Genomic DNA, 24,988 nt, shown 5'->3' with positions numbered 1-24,988 from the left:
TTCACTGCTGTATTCCCACTATCTGACACACAGTAGGTACTCAGTGCATGCTTATTGTGTGGCTGGAAGAAAGGCATTCAGCCAGATGCTCAGCGAAGATTAGGTGCTCAATAAACAGGACTGTTGTCCTCTGACTCTTTGTTCTTGGGCCATGGGGGTCTATTAGGGGGGCTCTGATACTGTCCCTGGGGAGGGAAAGTGGCCCAGGGGAAGCTGGGAGAAAGTTTGGCTTCCCCTAGAGAGCACTCAACACCTGTTTCCTCACGGCAGGCAGGCAAGGGCTTTGAGCAGGTTCAGAAGAGGGAGGAAAGGGCGGGTCGTATTTTTCCTTCCTTTTCCCTTCCATGCCTGCCCTTCAGCCTCTGCAGGGCTGGTCTCTGGGCTCCCCGACTCCTCCCTCTTGCCTCACACTGTGTTCGTCTTTCTGTTGAGTTTTCTCCATGTCCCCAGCTCTCCCTCTGGCCTTCTCACCCATCTCACTTCCGTTCAGCCCCCACCCCGCTGCCCCAGGATTGGGACCACTCATCCTTGGGCCCGGGATCTCTGCCAGCCTCAGGGCCCTGCCAGCCAAACATTTTCCAGCCTGTGCCAGGCCAACCAGGGCAGAGTGGCTTAATCTTCAACCCGTATTTTCGTCTTACTCAACAGATGTTGCCCAAGGGCTTGAGGAGAAGGGTCCTAGGGTCACCTCCCTCCTGTGGGGTCCACTGCTGGGGGCAGGCTGGAGAGGGGTGAGGGGGTGCTTGTCGGGGATGCTCCTGATCCTTGGAAAGCGCTGAGGCAGCTCTTCTCAACTTCGGAAAAATAAGAGTCCAAAGGAATTTCCCCAGGGTGATGGCCAAGTGCAGTGGCCACCGAAGTGGGCTGGATCTGAGCCCTTCTGCACCCAAAGCCTGGCACCCAGGAGACCTGGGTGGGGGGAGAGCTGTGTGGGCACTGCTTCTCCTCTACAGGGCAGCCCCAAAACCAGGATGTGAAATGTCCTGCGGAACAAGTCCTATTGAATCACAGGTGGGGTGGAGAGTGTGTTGTGGGGGATGGGGATGCCAGGTTGATTTCAGTAATCAGAGCAAGTGAAAAGCTAACCCATGTATGGAATTTCCTCTTTGCAGACCTTTGTTGTGAGAGCTTTACAAAAATAAACTCATTTATTCTTCAGCACAGTGCAGTAAAGGAGGTGCTGTGATTACCCCAATGTCTCAGATGAAGAACCCTGATAAGACTTAAGGCCGCAGAGTTGTTTGGAAGGGGCCCTGGGGTTTCACCTCAGTAGCCTGGCACCAGGGTCCACACTCATAACCATGATTGTGACAAACGGGATTGGTTTATTACACAGCAGCTGCGGTTCTCAGAGCCTTTCCCCTGATGCTGGGCTCCCCGAGCCCACAGTGACTTGTGTGGAGGTCTGGACAGGTGTGGGCCCATCCTGGGGAGAGGAGCAAACTGGTGCTTAGAAAGACCAGGTGACTGGTTCACAGTCACACAGCAGTGGGGGGTAGGCTGGATCAGGAGTGGGGTTGTGGATTCCTAGGCCAGCTTTCCCCCCGATACCCTCAGTGATTGCTGCTGATGTCAATGCCTGCTATTGCCAAGTGGGCTTCTCCTGGATTTCTTCTTCTAAACAGTGCTAGTCACGAGCCAGAGGGCCTGGGATTTAGGGGCCAGTCTATCCATCCATCTGTCTGCCATCCATCTTGTAGCTCGCCAGGCTCCTCTGGCTATGGAATTTTCCAGGCAAAGAGTCCTGGAGTGGGTAACCATTCCCTTTTCCAGGAGATCTTCCCAATCCAGAGATTGAACTTGAGTCTCCTACATTAGCAGGCAGATTCTTTATCACTGAGCCACCAGGGAAGCCCCATAACCCACTCTCCATCCATCTATCTGCCCTCTGTCCTACCAGCTAACATCTCCCCAGCACCTCCCTTGTGCCGGGCACTGTTTTCATGCTGGTTCTTTTCTGCCGAGTGCCAGGGCTTCTGGAGGGCAGATGTGGATTCAGTGGGCATGGAGCCACAGAAGTGAGAGGACCACAGGACATCTAGTCAAATCCTGCTCTTTCTTAGGAGAAGAAACTGAGGCACCGACATTGTTTTTTTCACTCTGATTCACTTTTTTTTTTAATTGTGGTAAAATATGTATGTACGCACAAAGTCTCTTTGGTTATGTCCAAATCTTTGCAACCCCATGGACTGTAGACCTCCAGGCACCTCTGTCCATGGAACTCTCCAGGCAAGAATACTGGAGTAGGTTGCCATACCTTCCTCCAGGGGATCTTCTCGACCCAGGGATCAAACCCGTGTCTCCAGCGGCTCCTACATTGCAGGCGGAATCTTTACCGCTGAGCCACCAGGGAAACCTGTGGTAAAATACGCATAACATACAAATTATCATTTTAATCATTTTGGAGTCCACAATCAGTGTATTAAGTACACCCGATTCATTGGACAACCATCACCACCATCCACCTCCAGAACGCTTTTCATCTTGTGAAACACAAGGCTCTACACCCATTAAATAAGAGCTCTGTAGTCCCTGCCAGCCACCTTTCTACTTTCTGCCTCTGTAAGTCTGATGACTTAATGTACCTCATGAGTGGATTCATACAAAATCTGTCCTTTGTGACTGGCTTATTACCCCCAGAGTAATGTCCTCAAGGTTCATCCATGCTGTAGCATGTGTCAGAATGTCCTTCCTTTTTAAGGCTGAGTAATGGGGTCGCAAAGAGTCGGACACGACTGAGCGACTGAACTGAACTGAACACTCCATTGCATGGACTGTTGTTTGTTGTTCAGTTGCTATGTTGTGTCTGACTCTTTGCGACCCCATGGACTGCAGCACGCCAGGCTTCCCTGTGTATATACCGCATTTTACTGACTCATGTATCTGTCAGTAAACACTTGGGTCGTTTCCACGTTTCAGTTACTGTGAATGATGCTACTATGAACATGGTCATATAAATATCTCTGTCAGTCCCTGCTTGCAGTGCTGTTGGGTATATACTCATGAGTGGAACTGCTGGATTACATAGTAATTCTGCTTGTGACTTTTTTTGGAGGGACCACCATACTCGCCCACGGTGGCTGTACCATTTTGTATTACAACCGGTGGTGCACAAGAGGTTCTAACTTCTCCACATCTTTGCCCAAACTCTTTGTTTTCTTCTCCTTCTTCTTTTTGATAGTAGGCATCCTAATGGTTGTGAGGTGGTGGTCCTGAGATTTTCAGATGACTTGCTCAGGGTGTCCCCGTGTCAGATCTAGGGTGAGGAGGCACCAGGCTGCCTCGTGGAAGAGAAGAAGGCCCCTGAGAAGCACGTGGAGCCCCCCAGCCCAGCTCTGCCATCCTGCTCTCCATCAGGGAGAGTGGCTGGCAGTGGCTTTAGTTCGTCTGAACTCCTAACCTTGATGCATTTCATCCCAGGGCACTGAGTGGGCCATGGGGGGCCATCTTTTGGAGATTCTGGAAAATGGAGCAAAGCCAGGAGAGATGAACCCGAGAGAGTCCTGGTTTTCAAAGGAAAGGGCAAACTCTGAGCATTGCATTCCAAAGAGGATTCGCAGAGCCATGAGTGGGGATGGAAATGAGTTTGTGTGCCCCCTCGACTTGGAGAAGGCAATGGCACCCCACTCCAGTACTCTTGCCTGGAAAATCCCATGGATGGAGGAGCCTAGTAGGCTGCAGTCCATGGCGTTGCTAAGAGTCGGACACGACTGAGCGACTTCACTTTCACTTTTCACTTTCATGCATTGGAGAAGAAAATGGCAACCCACTCCAGTGTTCTTGCCTGGAGAATCCCAGGGACGGGGGAGCCTGGTGGGCTGCCGTCTATGGGGTCACACAGAGTCGGACACGACTGAAGTGACTTAGCAGCAGCAGCCCCCTCGACTGCCTGGTGTGGAGAGGGAGGGTATGGGGTGGGGAGATGGGTATAGAATGGGAGTGAGACCTTCCTGAAGGACAAACTGGCTTCCTTGCCATTGCTCTCCAGAGGAGCACCTCCTAGGTGGAAGGTCTCATAAAGAGCAGGAGACCTGGGTATAGAGATGAGTTTTCTAACACCTAAAATGGGCCGTCGGGGCTGTCTGGTGGAGTCACTGTCTGTCACTGGAACACATCACACTCACTGACGCCTATTATGGTGCAGATGGAAGGTTTTCTCGCTGTGGGGGGTGCTTGGGTGGAAGTCCTCAGGGCCCACTGAGGTCCCATCCTTATATTGGGCTATGAAGGGACGTGGTCCCCAGAGGGCAAGGCATCCATGAATGTACTAACCACATCCCCTTTGACTCCCACTGGGAGAGGGCCCAGTTGGGTGAAGGGCCTCGCCCGGTTTAGTGGGAGAGAGTGAACCCTACTGTGGAAGTGAACTAGTGGCTGTACTCAGGGGTTTTGACCAGAGGTAGCCTTGGGGTCCAAGGAGGCAGCCGTCACTCTGCTGCGCTGGGTGGGCAAGCCTGCCTCCTGTTTCACATCCAGGTTAAGACTTGAGCAAATGGACAAGAAGAGGGAAGGAGGGTGGGCCTTCCAGCAAGCAGCAGGGCTGAAACGGAGAGGGCTGAAACAAAAGACCAAGCTTGGGGGCTGGAGCAAATCCAGTGCCCTTGCTGGGGGGATGAGGGGCCGGGCCGTCTTGTTTCTTTGGCTCTGGCTGGGGTGCTGGTGGGAAGAGCCTGAGTGTGGGAAAGGAGGCGGGAACCCAGGTGGCATGGTGGTGGGCAGTGAGGAGAGGAGAGCAGAGGATGCAGATAAAAGGAGGGGGAAGGAAGTGGAGTCCACAAGGGAAAAGGGGCCAGATAAGGGAGAGGAATCCAGAAGCCAGGTTGGGGAACTTGAACTTGATGAGCCAAGCACTAAGGGCCATTGTGGGTCCTTGAGTGGGGAAGTGACCCAAAGCAGGAGTTGTGAGTGAAGTCTGCCGCCAGCTGTGGGGTGTGGCTCAGGGGCGAGGGGGCTGCCAGGAGGAGGGCTGGTAGACCAGATGACGCTGGCACAGTCGTTGGGTGGAAGACTTGCGCCAGGGCAGCCAGGGGGTCATGGAGGAAGGGCCTGGGGAGGTGCACACTTGCAATGCCCTGACCGAGAGGGAGGAGAACAACGTCCACAGGGAGGAGAGGGTCGCAGGAGGGGGTGAGAAATATTCCAGCCTGGCTCAGGGCCAGCCTGGTGAGCACAAGCAAGACAGGGTAGGGGGGTGGGGTCCACAGTTGCCCAGCCTCAACCACCTGGAGTCGGGTCCTGGGTCCCTCAGGGTGAATTGGGGGGACCCTGAAGACAGGTGTGAGCTTGCCTAGGCCCCTCCCTGGGTGTGCAGGGAAAAATCAGGCATCACATTCCATTTGTTCACATCCAGCGTGCTCTTTTACTCTGGTGGCCTTGGCCTGCCCAGGAGAGGATGTGGCCTCTGCAGCAACTTCACTCAAAGACTCATGGGCCCTGGGCTGCTGGTGCCCTCTCCCTTAGCCCCTTGCCCTCCGTTTTGATGACCGCCTCTTCCCGGGATGCTGGGAAATAACTAGAGGCGAAGGGCTGACCGGATCTCAAGTGGAGCTGGCCAACCACCCTGGAAACTCAGTGTCCTCATTGGCTGAGAGAGATTCAGAGTGCTCCCCTGCCTGCCGCTGCCTTGTTACCAGGTTACTGGTCCCCGACTGGCTGTGAGGCCTGCGAAGTGCCCTTCCGGCCACGCCCCCTCTAAGTGCCCAGTTAATGGTGCTTCCCTGCCCTTCCCTTTGGCTTTCAACCCCTTTTCTTCATCTGCTTAGGGCTCTATTTTGAGAACACACGAGCCTAGAATAATGTGGGTCCTCGATTCGCCTCCCAATGGGCAGGCAGCGCTGTCCCTGACCTCACAGTCTATCCGTGGCAGTAGATGTGATGTCATGGGGTCTTTTTTGGCCTGAAAAACTGTCCGAATTCCAGGGCTCCCAGGGGGCAAGAGAGGGGAAGCTGGAGGGGTGAGAGGGGGGAGGGTGTGAGGAATTTCTGGACGGAATGTTCCTCCGGAGGCTGAGTCCGCATTCTGCCCGGCCCTTCCTCCCCCCAGTCCGGGGCTTGGGCACCTCCCCCACCCGCCATGGCCCTCTGCCTTTTCCTTCCTCCAGAACAGCAGCCTACAGACACATTTTTTTCCCAGCCCACCCTCCCTGCCGGCCACCGACGTGTCTTCTTGCATGAACCTCGAGGCAGTCATCCCAGCCACAGCAGCCTTGGCAGACTGGCCCCTCCTCCGGCCCACACCACTGGGGGTGATTAAACCCAGTGAGAGGACATGCTTGTCTTTTTTTGGAAAAAAAAGAAAAAATTGAGCAAAGGATGTGCAGCTTCCCTTATCCATCCTGTGGTTCACAGCCCTTCGCATTCAGGAAGTTCTCTCTGATGTCTGATCCCAGTTTCTCCTGCTGCAGCCCATTTCCTCCTCTTCCTCTGGAAGTGTATTGAAGAAGCCTCATCCTCCTGAGGGCCCGAGACAATTAGTTTTTAAGCCGCAGAAGACTTGTTCCCAACAGGAGGGCAGTTGATTAAGAGTAAGAGCAACTGGATGAAGATTATACCCAAGAGGAGACTAGCATGAGGTGGATGTAAGGAGCCGCGTTCAAAAACCAGCTGTCTTTATCTACTGGCTATGTGACCTTGATCGGGTGATTTAATCTCTTGGCCCCTCAGTTTTCCTCACCTGTGAAATGGGATAATGCTTACCTGGTGAACATTGGTTGTGAGGACTGATAATCATGAAAGTGAAGAGCCCAGTGTTAAGCCCAGGACATCCTTAGTGCCTGCTGAGTCGTTCTTGTTACTGCAGTCACATTATGAAAAGGCACCTCCAGACCAGGACCAGGAGGAGGTCAGGCGAGTGAGGCACCTGGGGTGCAACATGCACCGTGAGACTTGGCCGTCAAGCAGTTCCAGGTCCAAACCCTTCCACTTGCTCCTGAGCTGGATTTGAGTTGTCTTGCCTGGGGGCAGGAGGCATTCCGGAAGACCCCTGGTGGGGCAGTGATTCGGCTTTGAAAAGCCTGGGTTTGTCCTGGCATTGGGCAGGGGGCGGGGCCAAGTGGGGGGGGTACCACCCTTATCTGGGTTCCATCTGCTTCATCCTTCTACTGCTGAACCTTGAAAAGTGAAAGTGAAAGTCGCTCAGTCGTGTCCGAGCTCTTTGCGACCCCATGGACTATACAGTGCATGGAATTCTCCAGGCCAGAATACTGGAGTGGGTAGCCTTTCCCTTCTCCAGGGCATCTTCCCAACCCAGGGATCGAACCCAGGTTTCCCGCACTGCATGTGCATTCTTTATCAGCTGAGCCACAAGGTACTGCTGAGCCTTAGGGGGAAGGAAAAGCAGAGTTGGCCAGCTGGCACCTGCTCACCCCGCCTGCAGGCCAGCTGGGAATTGGGGTGAGGGGCAGCAGGGGGCTCAGTGGTGGGCTTTATAAAACATGGGTGCCCACCGGAGTCCTGCTGTGCATCTCACTGTGAGAGGCTGAGCAAGTCATACCCGTACCTTTCTGTACCTCAGTTTCCCCATCTGTGAAATGGGGAGGGAGGAGATGGTGTCTGAGGAGTGGTGTGCAAAAAATAGGGTGTGTGTGTGCATGCTAAATTAAGGTGACAGCTGAGGCCTAGTGGGTCTCTGTCAGCCACTGAAGCCCTGATGGCCTGGGAGCTTCCTGTAGCATACCCAAGCCTCCCTGCAGGGCCTGGGACAGGGGTGGCCTGACGGGAGACCCCTCTTCTGTTACCAGTTCCCTTGCCTTTTTCATTCCCACTAGCCCCAGAACTGGCAGTGCCTGGGAAACAGGGAAGCAGGACTTCAATCCCAGGAGGCCTGGGTGGAGGCGAGGGGTGGAGGAGAGGGGAGGGGAGTGCAGTGTACATGCTGGGCTATGTTTGCAAACACTGCAGGAAAACACTGGGTGTTGAGATTGGAAGTGTTTTTTTGGAAATTTTTAGCTCCTCAGAAAGCCTCTTCACTAATGTTGAGGGCAGGCCTTTAATGGCTGGCCCTGTGGCTGGCCTCCAGCTGGCGTGGGAAGGGATGCGGGCAGAGGGGCTGGTGCTCAGATGATTGCTGGCAGGGAGAGAGGTTGCTCTTGCCCTGCTGAGGCCTGTGGTTTCTAATATTGCCTCCCTGGTCTGCACCGTGCCAGACCCAGGAGGGGTGGGACAGGAGGGTCAAGGTGGGGCAGGGTGGGGTGGGGTGGAGATGATAAACAACAGCTCACATTTATGGAGAGCTTCCTAAGGGCCCGGCCCTGTTCTGAGTGCTTTCTGTGCTTCATCTCATTTGCATCTCCCAGGATAGGACTGCGCAGTCCTGCCGGAGAGCAGCAAGGACACGGTGACCTACCTGAGGTCGCAGTTAGTAGCAGAGAGTCAGGACATGGTCTGGCCGGCTGTTGCCAACGCTGCCAGTCTAGATTGGTAGTTTTCATAGTGTCATTCCCGGACCTGGAAACCTGTTAGAAATGCTCGTTTTTGGATCCTTCCCTAGTCTGTGGGTTCTGACCTCTGGGGAGGGCCCAGAGGCCCGCCTGAGTGTCAGCAGCCCTCCAGGTGATTGGCAGGCACACTCCAGTTTGAGGCCCCCAGCTCTCACTCTGCTCCGCCCAGTCGGGGTCTCTTGGGAGGCTTTCCTCAGAGCAGGACGAGGGGCTCTTAGGGGACTGTAATGGACCTGAGGCAGGTATTCTGTCTGCAGCTTCTCCACCCCACCCCGTTTCTGTCCTTTTTCCCTGTCAGGGAAGCTGATTGTACAGACTGTGAAGAGTGAGGGCACTGAAGCTGGGAGATCTGGGTCCAGACTCAGTTGTGCTGTGTAGACTCTGCATGCAGAAGGTCCCTGTGAACTGCTCTCTAGGCCTTCTCCTACCCACAGGAGGCCAGAGCCACTCAGGGTGGAGGCACTTGGGCGTGCTGTGCAGCCCGCGGTCTCCACGTGAGCATCACAGAGCTGTGGACCAGAAGAGACGGCCAGGGGATCCGAGGGCGGGGCAGCCTGGCTCTGCCTCTGAGGACTCTGCTGGGTGGGGCCGGCTGGTGGTGGGAGGCTGAGGGGGACCCTGGTCCCGATTGTCAGGCACCTCCTAGAGCTCCGTCTAGGGCAGGGATCCCTGGGGATTTCTTGTGGGCTCATTTGCCTCCTGCCCCATGGCCTGTGGCTCAGGAGTGGGGACTCTGGGGGAGGAAGGGGGCGGCTGGGGGAGGGTTAGGGCTGGGCTGGGTGGGGACAGAATGTGGCATCTTCATTGCTCTGCGGAGTCATCCTCAGACTCCAGGTGGGTCAACCGAGAAGGCTGGGAGGGGCTGGCTGATGGACCTCCCCAGCTCCGACTCCGTTCCTGGACCCTGTGCTCCCTCGACCGTCCCAAGCTGCCTTGACCCTGAACTACACAGGAGGTTTTATTCACCTGGAAAGAAGTTTTGGCCTCAGCCTCCTGTCTCTAGTGTGTGTGTGTGTTAGTCACTCAGTTGTGTCTGACTCTTTGCGACCCCATGGACTGCAGCCTGCCAGGCTCCTCTGGCCGTGGCATACTCTGTCTCTAGTACGGTAGGGTAAAGTTTGTGCGTTTTTAGAAAGAGCACTACTGCCTTTAGCTCAGCCTGCTTCCTTCCTCCAAGCCTGAAAGTGTTAGTTGCTCAGTCATATCCGACTCTTTGCAACCCCATGGACTTCAGCCAGCCAGGCTCCTTTGTCCATGGCGTATTCCAGGCAAGAAAACCAAGTGGGTTGCTGTTTCCTTCTCCAGGGGATCTTCCCAACCCAGAGATCAAACCCAGGTCTCTTTCATTGTAGGCAGATTCTTTACTGTCTGAGCCACCAGGGAAGCCCTCCTCCGTGCCTGTCTTGGTCCAATTCTCTCCCCGATGCCAGAAGTCATTCTGTTCATTCCCCTGTCTTCAGACATGAACAGTGCATCCTCAGGTCCTGGGGATAGGGTTGGGGCCGATGTTTCCTATTCTGAGATCCATTATCTATATCTGGTCCATGGTCATCTCAGTGAAGACTTGTTTTCATGACCTTGACTCATGCCCACTTGCAAGATTCAAGTGCCCCTCTAACCACATCACTGAGTTGGAAACAGAGCCCTGGAGACTGTGGTCAGGAGGTGGCCCTGGAATGGGAAGCTTTTCTCTTGTGATGAGGGAGTCTGAGGAGCCCATGTTTCAGGATGCCTTTAGTGGGAAGCACTTCTGTTGGTCTGGGTGAGGGAAGGATTGCACCAGGATGAGGGACAGGATCAGTCCTCAGGTGTTTAGTGACTGCCCACTACACATCAACCACAGTCTCCAGCATGAGGGATGTGGCAACTGAGTTGGTTAAAGAAAAGCTGCTTTGAATCTGTTTTGGAGGAAAATGGGATAAGAATCACAAATAAAACAATAGTTGGAATGAGACCTATTCCCACAATGAGATTATTCATGCACCGAGGCCCAGATAAATAGCTCAGACAGTAAGGCTTACTGGAGTTCAGAGGTGGGAGACAGCCCGCCTTGCTGGGGTGTTCAGAGAGGGCTTCATCGAAGAGGAGAGCTTGCAGGAAAAAGGGAGAAGCCATTCCACAAGCCAAGTCCTGGATGTGGGAATAGCGAGGAGTCTGGATGGAGCAGAGCTTTGGGGCATGGAGACTGAGGTCTGCAAGGTGGGGGGCAGGGCCCGTGTGGGCTGGTCCTTGAAAGCCGGACCACTGCAGTTTCACACAGCTTGAGGCGTAGAGACCCAAGATGGGATCCAACCCTTTTGTTCCCCTTAGTAGTCAGTGGCTTTGGTCCATTCATCTGATTTCTTCTTATTGGTAAAGTAAGGCTCAAAGATGGTAAGGGTCCCTGCCCCACTGGGTTCTTATGAGTAGATGAAGCGTCTGGTGTAGGTACACACGCCTGGCAGGTAGGAATAGGAGTCGCTTACTCGCTCCTTGTTCCCTTTTGAGGGGTCGGGCTTAGGGTCCCTCTTGAGGTTTGTTGAGCTGGATGGTTCTAGGACCAATAGGATTGTCTTCCACTTTCCAAGTTCTGCCCCCAAGCCTCGTGTCAGCACATTGTGTCTGAGTCTTGGGTTGGCGCCATCCAAGCTGTCTCCAGAGGCCTCCTGCCCATCATGGCCTCCAGCCCGGGGGGGAGAGCCAGCCTGGGGCTGTTTGCCCTGAGGCCTCATGCTGTGCTGTCTCTCTGTCCACAGCCCGTCAACACTGAGACTGCTCCGAAGAATGTAGTGGACACGGTGAGTGATGGCAGGTGGGGCGGGGGGCAGGGAGCAGCTTGGGGAGGCCGGGAAAGCAGAAGGAAGATGGGGGGACAGTGAACAGATATGTCTGAGGACACCCTTCTGGAGTAGATTTGTGGAACTTGGGGAAGGGTAGAGACCTTGTGACATGGAGAGCTGGACATCAGACCATCCCCCTGTGTGTTGGGAAATGATTGCTGGGGGACGAGGCAGGCAGGGAGGGAGAGGCCAGTGCTAAAATGTGGTCTTCTTTATTAAATATGTAGCATGTGAGAGAGCCAGGAAGATCTTTCCAAACACATCTTTCTGCCTTAGCAGAAGGACAGATGGTTTCCTCAAGGCTGCATGGAGGAGGAAGGGAAGGAAGTGGGTGGATCGTGCAGTGGGGAAACCAAGGCTGGCAGCTAGCTGATGGGCTTGGAGGACTTGGGTTCATATCTCAACTCAGCCAAGGTTCTATTTGTGATACTGTAGCATGTCTCAAGCCTGTCTGTGCCTCAGTTTTCTAATCTGCAAAATGGGAATAATGATATCTCCCCAGGAGAGACACACATGAGTGGGTGCAGTTGGCTCCAAGGGGCCTTTACTGGACAAAGATGCTGCACAAACAAGCAAGCTCCCTGCCAGGCCCCCACTCCCATCACTGTCACACCCGGCAGTGAAAGACCCAGGACCTTTTGATGACTTTCCTCGACTCCCCTCCCTGACTGCCTTTTCTTTGTCTCCAGGGAGAAGCAGCCTCTCGGGGTGGAAACACACGGAAAAGCCTTGAGGAAGATGTAAGTATGGGGAAGGGGAGGAAGAGGAAGACGTGGTGGTTCCCTGGTGAGTGGGGGATGCGGGGAGGTGGATGACGTCTCACACCTGATTTGTTTGGTGGGGCATCCCTCACAATCTCCTATCTAGAAGGGCAGGCAAGGTTACTTAACTCAATTCCAGACTGCAAGAAAGAAAGTAAGAAAGTGAAGTTGCTCAGTTGTGTTCGACTCTTTGTGACCCCATGGACTGTAGCCTGCCAGGCTCCTCCATCCATGGGACTTTCCAGACATAAACACTGGAGTGGGTTGCCATTTCCTTCTCCAGGGGATCTTCCTGACCCAGGGATCGAACCCTGGTCTCCTGCACTGCAGGCAGACTCATTACCATCTGAGCCACCGGGGGGTGGGGCAAAAGGGTGAGCAGGCCCATGACTTAGCCTCAGTCTTGGCTTTAGCCTCCATCCAGCTCAGCTGGATTCAGGGCTCATTTGCCCATCACTTAAGCAGACCTCAGTAGGTGGGGAGGGAGGGTGTGCAAGGGCTGGCTGGGTGGTGAGCAGGGCCATGGGAATGGGTGTCACTGCAGCAAGAGGGACTAAGGGCAGAGATGAAGAGGGACTCCTAGGCTCTTGGGGATCATAGGCTCTGCTTCTTTGGACAGAAGAGGCTTGGAAAATGGCTAAATGCCACTGATTCAGGAGGAAGCTGAAAGATGGGCTGGTTCACCTCGCGGGCTTCTCCTGCTGTGTGGTTTTTTGGTGGAGGGTGACAGGCAAACTCCTTAAGTGGAAGGACCCCAGGGAACGAAGGAGGGGCTCCTTGGGTCCCCTGCTTTGAGCCCAACTCGTGCCTGGGCTTGTCCTCACACCCCAGGGCCAGATGCCCAGTGAAGTCGGACCTTCCCTTTCTTCCCTGCCCTTCTCTGACAATTCACCCCTCAGCGGGCCTCTCCATCCTCTCCCGCCCTGATCTGCAGAGGAACAGGGAGTGGTTTTGGCGGTTGGCACAGGGGGAGCTGTTGATGGCATGGGGCCGTATCATCTGACAGCTGCCTGACCCACGGCGGGGAGGGAGGCGCTAGGCTCCTGCAGGCAGTGCACGTCGGTGGGGAGCCCACTGCCACTCCACATTGCCCAGCCCCGCAAGGCGGAGGTGTCCCCAGGGCCACACGGGGGCTGGCCAGGAGGAAGAACATGCCTCTCAAATTAGTGGAAAAGGTATGCACGGGTCCTGTGGGTGCGGAGTACACATGCCGAGAGGGATCCTTGTCCACATTTGTGATGTTTCTGGGGCTGGGGTGCAGGGGGGAAGTAATGTTTTGTGTACCTACTACTAAGGATTAACCAGCTTAACGGACACAAAGTGAATTCTATAATTCACAAAGTGAATTCACAAAGTGAATACTGTATGCTCAATACATGTTAGCCATTCTTATCACTGTTATTTTGGCTAAGGGCCAGAAGCTGGCCTGGGTATTTTTTGATCCCCATGACATCCCACTATGGCAGATGCTATGAATCCATTTTATAGATGAGGAAACAGAGGCTTGGAGGAGCTCACAGATGCGATGAATATCTGTCTTCTCCATTCCGTCCTGGGACCACTGCCTGGATATGGTGTTTCCAGGACTCCTGACTCTTGCCCAGGGTACAGGGTGATGTCGTGTGAACCAAGCCTTTTAGCCAATGGTCTGGACGTTCTTATAAGTCGAGTCCTAGGGCAGCCGCTCCCCACAATGCCGTCCCAGGCCAGATAGATCCAACAAGGTAAAGGTGCAGCGGGAGAGAGTGAAGTTAGACATCGTGAAGAACTTTTTGACATGAGGGGGTGTCGGACCTTGGTCCTGGAGAAAAAAGAGGTTGCCGCTTAGCTGGGATTAGAAGTTTTTTAGGGGAAAAATCTGTTGATTGGGGATGAAAGTGTGTGTGTCTGTGCGTGCCAGGGGTGGTTAAGAGTGGTGTCTTGCCTTGATATGGGAGGAGGGACGTGATGAGTCTTGGTCTGCTTAGTCTAGTTAAAGGAGTTCATGAAAAGCTGAGCAAGTGAGCAGATTCTAGAATGACCTGTGTACTGTGAAGGAAGAGAGAAAACCTAGTTTTTGAGGTTCCCAGAAACCTGTCCCAGGTTGAGTGACCCCCAGGGTCCCCTGCCCAACCACTGAGCTCTCTTGCCCTCTCTCCTGGTGAGGAGACCATTTCTGAAGCGGCATGGCTGCTGCTCAGGGTCTTGCTGCTGTGATAATGTGCCTGTTTGTTGAGCTGTTTTCCTGTCTCTGGCCTGTGGCCCAGGACTCACAGGGCAGGCATGGCTGTTTTCCTCCAGCAAGGCTGGTGTGTTGCAGGGTTTGTGGATGGTGTGCTGTGTCGCACTTTGTTTTGGAAAAATCCAGGCGGGTGGGCAGGAAGGAGAGAGGAAGGGGTGTGGCTGGAGGGGCTGGTGCAGAGGGGAGGGGGTGGCCGCAGCCCCCAGAGGAGATGTCGGGGTGGGGAAGGGCCCCCGCTGTAGATTGGTCACCAGTCTCTGGCTGCCTGACATGGCTGCTGCTTACAGACCCTCCTCCCAACTGTGCCCCCTGGGGACCTGGGCTCCGGAAACAGCTTTCCCTTTGGTCCAGTGCTGTTGTGTTTGGTCTGTGGACCTCAAAAGAAGGCAGGACTCTTCCCACACAGTCTTTGCTCCAAACCAACCCCGCCCAGATCCTGGGGTTCCCACTCTTGCTGCATGGTGGGAAAGGAGAAGGCGAAAAACGGAGCCGAGGGTCACAGATCTTGAGCTGCCCCAGAGCATCTGAGCGGTGGTCAGCAGCCCCTGCCGGCATTGAGGACCAGGGTCAACGGTGCTGGCGGAATCTGCAACAGGAAGGGTGAGGGTTAGATACCAGGAGGAACTGGCTGATAGGAAGAGACATAAGACACGGTTTGGGGGAGGGTGTGGAATTTCCTTTTATAGTGTCCTTTAAGCAGAGGAGCGATTGCGTTTTGGTGATGATGGTAGGGGAGAGATCTTGGTGCCTATGGGAGTTGGATCAGAAGTTCTATTATGGATCTGTGTCTTGGGAGGTGCAGGGAAGAAGTTCAGAGCTGTGGATAGATGGCTTTGAGAGCCCCAGAGAGGAAAGGAACAGAATTAAAGGTGGATGAAGGGATGGGTGGGCAGACCGAGAGCTTATTTTTCTTTATAAAATAAAATCTTCGAGTATTCTTTTTTTTTTTTTTTAATGTATTTATCTATTCGACTGCATCAGGTCTTAGGTGCGGCACGCAGGCTCTTTGTGGCTGTACATGGGCTTTTCTCTAGTTGTAAGCATGCGAGCTTAGTTGCCCTGCAGCATGTGGGATCTTAGTTCCCCAACCAGGGATCGAACTCATGTCCCCTGCAGTGGAGGGGGAATTCTTAACCACTGGACCAGGAAAGTCCCTAGAGAACTCTTTGTAAAACCCTTGGGTAGTTTTCCCCAGAGGCTCTGGGTGGAGCAGGTAAATCACACCAGACTGTGTTGTACCCATTCTACAGAGCGGTCAGTGAGGCCAAACAGCTGCTTCTCACGTGGGCTTCATAGATGAGAGTCGTCTTTTGTAGGATGGAAGCTTTCTGAGGTCGGGGGCCTTATGCCCAGCTGGTGGCCCTCAGCAACGTTCACTGAATGAGGGAGGGGTATGATGATGGTGTGCGGAGAAGACCTCAGCCTTCCTGAGAAAGGCCCTGTGTGAGTCCCAGCTGCTGGAGGCTCGGTCTCCAGCCCTGTGTCTGTGAGGTCACTGTGTTTCTCAGAGCCCTCAGTTGTTTTGCTCACGTGCCCCGCCCCCGCCCCCGGCCCATCTGTGGTTCTCTAGTTCTCCCTGCGACTCGGCCCAGCCACCCCCAGACGTGTTACCTGTGCACGTCTGCTTTCCGCTACTGAGTGTCACATGCTTCCAAACTTTGCAGAAAACAGGAAGCCCCGTCAGTGAGAGGGCAGCCCAGTGATTCATCAGGGGATGACCGTCCAGCTGTTCGTCCCCATCCTCTGCACGAGGGTCACTGTCCAGGGCGGCTTCCTCCTCTGCCTCCCCTCCCCCCTCCCCTCCAACCGCAGAGCCGGCTTGGACTTTGTCTTATCACCTCTGGAGGCGGTGTGGCCAGACTCTGCTGGGGCCAAGTTTTTATTTATCTTTCCCGGCTTTTTGGGGTGGGGAGGCTGAAGAATGTGGAGTGTTGTAACTGGGGAGGGGGGTGGAGAAGCAGGACCTGGCTGTCCTGCTCTGCGCTTCCCTTTCGCCCCTGCGCCGGTGGAGGCTCTTGACTCCCCAGTCTCCCCACCAAACCCAGCTCAGTATCCCTGAGGCTCCTGGGGGCCTGGCCTCGCGGTCCTGGCTACACCTCCAGCCTTGGCTATAGTTGTGGCTTCCAGTTGTTAGAAGCAGCTATAGTGGCCTCCTCCAAACATGGCTGTGGAACAGCAGTCGACGGAACCCGAGGGGCTATTTATAGCAGGGTGGCCCTGGGGCCTGGAGCCAGGCCTAGGGCCTGGGGAGGTTCATCGTCTCCTCATCAGGGACCGGAGAAACGGAGACCGATGAAGTGTCGGGTTTCTGCGTTCCTCTGAGCGGGTCGTCTTGGAACAGCCTGGTTTGGGTCTTAAAAACCAAACACAACTCAACCCCTCCTTACTGCCCGCCCCCCCGCCCCACTTCCCACCCCTCAACTCCCCATGCCTGACTCATGCAAACCCAAGTCCTCGGGGCCAGGAGAGCTGTGGAGACAGAGAAACTTCCCGCTGGACAGCACAACTTGGCTGTTTCCTCCTGCTGCCTCTAGGCTGAGCTTTTTGGGGCTGTGCTGTAGCCCCAGGCTCTGGCTGCAGCCTTCTTGCGAAAGGCTGGATGGAGAGTCCTCTTCTTAAGGGGGCTGCCCTGACTTGGGGCTCAGCTGGGTGCGGGGTTGCAGAGCCCACCCACCCCCGCCTCGTTGGTGCTGCGTGGAGAGGGCTGAAGGGGGCTCCTCTTCTTGGGGCCCCAGTGGTCCAGCCCGGAGTCTAAGGATGAATCCTGCTGGTCGTCAGGACTTGGGGGTGAGTTGCTGTAGCCTTGGTTTCTCCTCTCCTTGGTGGACTGTGCTCCTCTCTCCTCCAAGCGAATACAGCTTGGTGGTCATGAAAGGCTGGTTTAGGGGAGGCTCAGGCATGTTTGGAAAGTGCCAGTGGGCTCAGAGGGCTCTGGCTGCGAGTGTCCAGGTAGGGCTTCAATTCTGCATCGAGTGAGGTGGATGAAGGGATGGGTAGCAGCTGGTGATGCAGGATTTTGCTTTTCTATAGAGGTAACTGTTTGTTTGTGTCTCTAACTATTCTTTTAATTGTACTCGATGTAATAATGGTAAGAATGTCTAAGGGCTGGATGTGCATAATTTCCTTTACTGTTCAAATAACCCCATGAGGATTGTTGCATCTTACTCGTGACATTGGGGCTTCCCTGGTGGCTCAGATGGTAAAGAATCTGCCTGCAATGAAGGAGACCTGGGTTTGATCCCTGGGTTGGGAAGATCCCCTGGATGAGAGCATGGCAACCCACTCCAGTATTCTTGCCTGGAGAATCCCTGTGGACAGAGGAGCCTGGAGGGCTACAGTCCACGGTGTTGCAAAGAGTCGGCGATGACTGAAGAGCAGCTAAGCACAGCACAGCACTCGTGACATTACAGAGGCTCAGAGCATTGAGTAGTGCAAGGCTGCCCATAGGATCCTGTGGGGGCTCTGATCCTGTACTTTCGTTGCCGTACCATACAGTTTCCCAGAGATGTTTTGGACACCAACTTGGGTCCATTTGCCTAATTTTGTACCAGTTGACAACCCTAGAGATGGGAGCGGATGAGGGAGGTAACAGACAATGGGCAGTGGGTCCTTAGAAGCATGATTTGCTGCCTAGCTCTGGTTGGTACACATCGTGCCTGGTGGCTTCTTGTCCCAAAACTTTTGACTGACCTGGTGTTGCTGCTTTAAAGGAGAGGCTTGCAGGCAGCTGGTGGGCAGAGAAGAAATGTTCAGAGCTGGACGGAGGGGTGCTAGCGCTCTCATCTTTCCTTCTTTCATGCTTGAATCTCTGTTCACCACTTGGGATTACTGTTTCGATATCCAGCACTTCCAGGTGAAATGAGTGTCCATCAATTTAGTAACTGCTTTATTGAGTGTGTACTCCATACAGGTGGCACCAGCCCAGGCCTGGTGCATTTCTGGGCACTGGGAATTTTTTCCTTGCCCGGAGGGAGGAAAGCGCTTCCCCTCAGGGGCTTGCAGGCACACAGGCACACTCACGTGGGGTTGGCATCGATTGCTTTTGGCTTTGAGTTGCTGTGTTGGTGGGGCTTTAGGGCACCTGGGCTGGAATGTTGGCAGAAGCAGAAGGAAATCTGTGTTTGCCCGTGGCCCTGACCACTTGTGTGGACAGCTCTCTGCTGCTCTCCTGCCGTCCAGCTGGTCCCCATCCTAACGCTGCTCCTCTCTTCTCTTTCCCAGAGTTCCACCAGAGTTACACCAAGTGTCCAGCCTCATCCCCAGCCCATCAGGTATGCCTGGACTATAGGGGGCAGGGGATGCGGGGCAGGCAGTGAGGTCACTGTGGGTATTCCCAGCAAGTCATGCCTTTGAGTCTCTAATGCCAAAGTCATGAAGCCACTGGTTGGGAGCATGGCAGACATGGAAGCTACAGCGAGAGGATGTGGGTAGATGGCACTGGGAATCAGTCATATTTTGAATTCTAGTTTGAAGCCAGTCCTTGAGCTAGATTCTTTATTTACCTGCATGATCTCATCTAGTCCTTGCAACAACCCTGCAGGGTAAGTATTTTATCCCCATTTGACAGATGAAGAAACTGGGTCTCAGGGAAATGAGGCAACTTGTTAAAGGTCACGCAACCACCAACAGGCAGCACTTGGATTTGCCTTCAGGACTGGCTGGCATTGAGGCCCGTGCTAGATACTGTTCCTTTCCATGAGCAGTGGCTTCTGATACTCGAGGATCATTTATAAAAGGAATGTTCTCTGGCTGGCTGGGCTGATGGGGGCTGGGGCAAGGGGATCATAGGGGACTCAGTGCTTTGCTCATCCAGAGTTACTTTGTCCTGGGTCCAGGTTCTCTGATTTTTTTGGCTTCCTCTGCCTCTCCTTCATCCGAGGCTTCTGAGATGAGTGAGAATCTGGCCCCAGGGATCTGGAGCCCCAGCCAGAGAGGGCTTGGTGTGTAGCTGAAGCTCCCAGTGGGCAGTAGTCCTACTGCCAGCTGTCTACAGAGAGTGGAGGGCCCCCTTAGCAGATCCCTCCTCCCTTGTAGCTGAGAATCGGTGGGTGCAGAGTTCGATGCTGATGTTGTCCAGGTGGTGGCGCTGTTCCGCCTTCAGTAGGAGCCCCACCCCCATAGGCTGCAGGGCCAGGAATGATCAGGACTCGGAGGCCAAATTCACAGTGGGCTCCCAGCACACTGGCATCTCTATCACTGCGTCCCAGTCACCGTCCCCATGGAGAAGCTATATGTCACCTTTGGCTCCCCTGTGTCCAAGCCCCATCTATACAGCTGGCTCAGAGCTAACCCTGGAGGAGATTTGGATTCTGCCCCGGTTCTTGGTGTCCTGGGGCTGTACACCCTACTGCCACCCCATCACTCTGAAACACCCCAGTGGTATTCCTCCCACTGCCCCTCCAGTCCCAGCTTTACCCGGAGGTAGTGAGAGGTTATCAACATGAGTGTGGTCCATCTTGGGTAGCGAGGGGAAGCAGGAGGCTGGTGATGGGGTAAGAACGGTATGAGGTGCCCCTAGAAGCCGCTGGGGGGCTTTGGAATGGATTACCAATTTCCCGAGACCCCTTTCCCCATCCCGTCAGCTCAGCCTGGACCCTCCTCTGGAAGAGCAGCTGGGTGAGGTGTAAAGGTGTGAGCCCTCGCTTCCTCTCACTCAGTGCCGGCCCAGGCAGCTCCCTACCTCTCTTAGAAGCTCAGATGGCACTGGGATGTCTGGGAGTCCCCTGCCACTGTGGCAGCATCCTCGGCCTCCTGGGCCCTTAGAAACCAGGGAGGTCACTGGCAGGAAGCAGCCCCGGAGGCGGTGGGAGCTGCCAGAGGTGGGGGGAGAGCCAGAAACAAAGGGCAGGAGTCAGCCTGCCTCCAGGGAGGGCTGGAATGTGCGCTGTGGTCTGGCTTACCTGGAGCCCAGGTGAGCGTGTCACCTGAGCTGCCCCTACCCCTGAGGGCCTCCCCTCCCATGCCACAGCTCAGAGCAAGCAGAGGGCGGTAGAAGGCTCAGCTCTGGGATGCAAGAGCCCTCGCTTCAGGCTCTCCTTCCTCTCTGGAGCTCTCCCTGGATCCTTCGAGAAGCTTCTGCCAGACCAGGTGGCTGCTGTATGTTGGGAGGCTGAGCTGGACTCCTGGGCCCTGGCTGGTTCCGGCCCTGGCTCTGACCTCTGGGATCATAGGTTGAAGGCGATGCCGACAGGACTGATGAACATGTAGGACTAGTGTCATTACTCTTTGTTTCTGAAACGGCTTGAGATCCTTGCCGGCTTCTGCGCAGCTCTGTTCTCCCCGGCTCTCCCAGACTGGCCTTGAGGGCTACACTGGCCTTGCCCCGGGGAAGCCTCTGGCCTTGGCTCAGAGTCAGGGAGCAGCCAAGCCCTCCTGGGTTAGATCTGGGGGCCATGTATGGTGTGGAGGGGTGCAGGTTCCTGGACCTCGTCCTGGGGGCCTGGATTCTGATCTGCTGCCTGCTGTCTCCCCAGAAACATGAGTACGAGCCGGACCACGGAGGACAGCTGTGAGCTGGACCTGGTGTACGTCACCGAGAGGATCATCGCCGTCTCCTTCCCGAGCACAGCCAATGAGGAGAACTTCCGGAGCAACCTCCGAGAGGTGGCCCAGATGCTCAAGTCCAAACATGGAGGCAACTACCTGGTGAGGATGGGCCCCCGCCCACTGGTCCAGGGCCCCATCCTTTCTGCGTGCCACCTCTTCCTGCTGGAGTCTCATCCCAGCCGCTCCTGCGCCAGCTCTTCTCCCCTCTTCTCTCACCTGCCCCTGACTTCGGGCGTCTCATGGTCTGAGTCCTCACTCACTGTCCAGCTGTCCTCTGAGGAGAGTCTCTGTGGCTGGGACACAGCATCTGAGCCAAGTCGTGTGTGTGTGTGCTTGTCCTGTGTGTGCATGTGTATGGTATGTGTGGTTTGTTTGTGTGCTCGTATGTGTATGTGTACAGTGGATTGTGTGTACTTGTCCTGTGTGTGCACATGTGTGGGTATGTGTGGTTTGTATGTGTATGTGTGCTTGTGCATGTATGTGTACAAGTGGGGTGTGTGTGTGCATGTGGTGTGTCTGTATGTGTGTGTGTGTGCTTGTCTTTATATGTGTGCATGTGTATGGGTATGTGTGGTTTGTACTGTGTGTGTGTGCTTGTGCGTGTATGTGTACAAGTGGGGTGTGTGTGTGCATGTGGAGTGTCTGTACGTGTGTGTGTATAGGTATGTGTGCCTGTGCATGTATGTGTACCGTGGAGTGTGTGTGCTTGTCCTTGTGTGTTTGCATGTTTATGGGTATGTGTGGTTCGTATGTGTGTGCTTGTGCACGTATGTGTACAAGTGGGCTGTGTGTATGCATGTGGTGTGTCTATATGTGTATGTGTATAGGTATGTGTGCTTGTGTGTATATGTGTACAAGTGGGTTGTGTGTGCATGTGGTGTGTCTGTACAAGTGTGTGTATAGGTATGTGTATAGGTATGTATGTTTGTGTGTATATGTGTACAAGTGGGTGTGTGTGCATGTGGTGTGTCTGTATGTGTGTGGGTGTACGTGTGTGTTGACCAGGAGGAGGGACGCTGATGGTGACGCTCATGTTATTGAGCACCTGTGATGATCCAGGCCCTGTCCTAACTCCTTCCCACGTATTTAACATCACTACAGCCCTAGGAAGCAGCTACTGCAGGAGCACAGAGAGGTGGGGTATTTGCCTGAGGTCACAGCGTCAGGAAGTAGCAGAGGTGTCACACTGTCAGCACCTCTGAGAAGTCTTAGGGCAGAGCTGTGGCAGGGTGTGTTTTGAGGGACCTCGTGTTGCTGAACACAGAATCGTACTTGGGACAGGAGAATCTCCCAACCAATGTGGAGGAGGTTATCCCCGACTCCTCACCCACTATGGGGGTCAGAAAGGCTGGCCAGGGGATTGGAGCTATCCTGGCCCCAGAGGAGGGCTCAGGCCCACTTTATAGGAAGGTACATGTGGGCTGGACTCATGGACCGGCTGTGCCACGGTGAGAGAGCAGAGGCAGGGTGTAGGGACTGTGTTAGGTCCCCAGGGCTGCTGTAACTAATTCCCACAAATTAGGTGGCTTAAGACAACAAAATTAATTTTTCCTCGGTTCTGGAAGCTAGGAGTCCGAGTCAAGGTGTCACTGGGGCCGTGCTCCATCTGAATCCTGTAGGGGAGAATTCTCCTTGCCTTCTCCCATCTTCTGGTGGCTCCTTGGCCTATAGGCGCCTTGCCCTAGTCTCTGCCTCCATCATCACATGACCGTCCTTCTTCCCATGTCTGTGTGTCCTCTACTCTTCTTATAAGGACACAGTCACTGGATTTGGGGCCCACTCTGAAGCCAGGATGATCTCATCACCAGACCCTTGAGTACTTACATCAGCAAAGGACCTGTTTCTAAATAAGGTCACATTCTGAAGTTCTGGGTGGACATGAATTTTTGTGGGACACCATTCGACCCTCTATAGAGACCCATCCGTCAGCTATGTTGGACGTTGTTAAGAGTGTGGCTTTAGGGACTTCCCTGACTGGCCAGTGGTTAAGACTGCATACTTCCACTGCAGGGGACATGGGTTTAATCCCTGGTTTGGAGACTAAGATTCCACATGCTGCATGGCGCAGCCAAAAAAAAAAAAAAAGACATCCAGCTTTAAACATCAGAAAGTTCTATGCTGACTCTGCTCCTACTAACTGTCTGATCCTGGCACTTAGCCTCACTAAGCCTTAGGATACCATCTGTAAAATGGGCCTAATGACACTATCTATTTCAGAGGTTGTGGAGAGAATTAAGGCAGCTTGTCAAATGTCAAGTCCTTAGTGTGGCCTGGCTGTCTGGGAACACCCAAGTGGTAGCTGTTGTTACTGGCATAAAGCATATTCCTTTATGGGACTCAAGAGTGATGTAATGTAGTGGTTTAGTCGTTAAGTCATGTCTGACTCTTGCGACCCCATGGACTGTAGCCCACCAGGTTTCTCTGTCCATAAGATTTTCCAGGTAAGAATACTGCCATTCCCTTCTCCAGGGGGTCTTCCCGAGCTAGGGATTGAACCTGGGTCTCCTGCATTGCAGGCAGCCTCTTTACTGACTGAGCCAACAGGGAAGCCTATGAAGAGTGGACCAGAAGCCATTTAAGATCCTGCCCAATTTCAGGAGTCCAGAGTTCCATGAGTCTCTGCTGTACTTTCCCCACTCTGTCCCACCCATTCCAGACTCTGTGGTCCTCTTCTCTCCCCAGGAGATATCACAGAGGCCTTTGAGTTTCCCAGGCCTTGAGCTGGATGTTGGGAGTTCTGCCTGCCTCCTCCAGAGATGGAAGACAGGAATTCAGAGACAGGGGGGTTCCCGTGGGATGTGGTCAAGTGTCAGGGGATGTCTCCTGGGAGGTCAAGGATCTGAGAGGGTCCACCCAGCATGATTTGCACCCTTTGATAGAGGGTGTCTGACCACATAGCAGTTGCATCTCCATGGGGTGGGTTTCTAAAGGCACCATGTGAAGTAGAGACCAGAGATGGCCAAATGCTTACCAGTTGCCACCACTGGATCTCCATACAGTGTGGAGAGACACCCACCTTGGGGGTGGCCTATGGGGCCCAAGACAGATTCCATCCCCTTCTCACCTTCAGTTCAGGATGTTTGCTCATCCAGGGGCGGGGCTGAGTGTCTGCATACCTGTCTCTGTCTCCCTGTTCATCCTGAGAACCTGTAGTTGGTTCCCATCAGTCTGTGTGTGTCTGGTGGGGCTTCATGTGTGTTCATGTAGTAGAATTTCCAGCAGGGAAGACAGAGAGAGAGAAAGGGCTGCCTTCTCACAACCTCTTCCTTTTCCTCCTTCTAGCTTTTCAACCTCTCTGAGCGGAGACCTGACATCACGAAGCTCCACGCCAAGGTGAGCCTGTGCTGTTTGGGGGTTTTTTGGGGGGAGTTCTCCTTGCCTGGGCTCCCTTCCTCTGAAGATCCCATGTTAGAATCTTGGAGGAAAGTGCTGTGACTGTTTGCAAAGCCTGTTCAAAGTCACTGTGCTCCCTTCTCTTTGGAAAATAGAAAAGTGCATAGTGCTTCTGTGATATGAATTACAGAAAGCAAAGCTCAGTACAGTCATTTCCACCCAGGCCTGCCTCTGGTGGTGTGCACACAGAGTTCCTGGGGCAGGGCTGCGGTTGTGGGATTTTCAGTCTTAATGACGAGTCTTCTGGATTTGCCCTGGCTGGGAATCGCCAGTGCAGGCTTCCGACAGCCAGCATTCTTTCACCTGCTGTTGAGTGAGCGTGTGTGGAGGGGCTCTGCGTGCCGCTCCAGCCCCTGGAGTCCAGTGACCGTCGTTGTGTGACCTTGGGTGGGCGGCAGAGTTCTCTGGGCCTTGGTTTGCCTGTCTAAAAGTGGATGGGCTGGATTAGATCAGCTCTCTGGGTCCTTCTGAACACAGGTTTTCTTGTACTTTAAAGTTCTGTGAGTTAAAGTTTGAAGGAACCTGATGACTGCTATTCAGGTCTACTCTCTGTCCCACTCAGGCCCCTTTTGGCCTGAAAACTTGATGCTTTGTGTGTCCAGGGCCTGGGAAAGAGCTGTGATCAGCCTTCCGCTTTCCTTCTTCCTCCCTGAGCCAGCCCCTGGGGTGTGTGGGAGGAGAGCTTGTCTTAAGGTCAAAGTTGTGTGAAAGGGACCTGGGATCTTCGGGGGTGCTAAGCTTTTGCATTATACACATGTGAGAAACTGGGGCTGGGGCTGGGGTAGAGGTGGTGACTAACCTGAGGCCCCA

The 24,988-nt window shown here is 54.2% G+C and overlaps 1 protein-coding gene across 12 annotated transcripts in view; it reads left to right on the top strand.

Annotated features, from left to right (window-relative positions):
* The window catches only part of TNS1 (tensin 1), a 216,240-nt gene that overhangs the window by 96,814 nt on the left and 94,438 nt on the right, over window positions 1-24,988 (top strand). For 11 of the 12 annotated variants that reach the window (XM_070772002.1, XM_070772039.1, XM_070772026.1 and 8 more), the window contains 5 exons: window positions 11,174-11,215; window positions 11,947-11,997; window positions 18,461-18,510; window positions 20,713-20,884; window positions 24,068-24,118. In XM_070772002.1, coding sequence (XP_070628103.1) covers window positions 11,174-11,215; window positions 11,947-11,997; window positions 18,461-18,510; window positions 20,713-20,884; window positions 24,068-24,118 — 366 coding nt within the window. Of the gene's footprint in view, window positions 1-11,173; window positions 11,216-11,946; window positions 11,998-16,751; window positions 17,027-18,460; window positions 18,511-20,712; window positions 20,885-24,067; window positions 24,119-24,988 lie in introns of those variants that run through there. The other variant, XM_070772030.1, reaches the window with a different exon arrangement.

Source organism: Bos indicus, chromosome 2 (genome assembly GCF_029378745.1).
Source record: "Bos indicus isolate NIAB-ARS_2022 breed Sahiwal x Tharparkar chromosome 2, NIAB-ARS_B.indTharparkar_mat_pri_1.0, whole genome shotgun sequence".
NCBI lineage: Eukaryota > Metazoa > Chordata > Mammalia > Artiodactyla > Bovidae > Bos > Bos indicus.
Note: the sequence above shows the minus strand (reverse complement) of the source record. Positions and strands in the feature narration are given on the sequence as shown.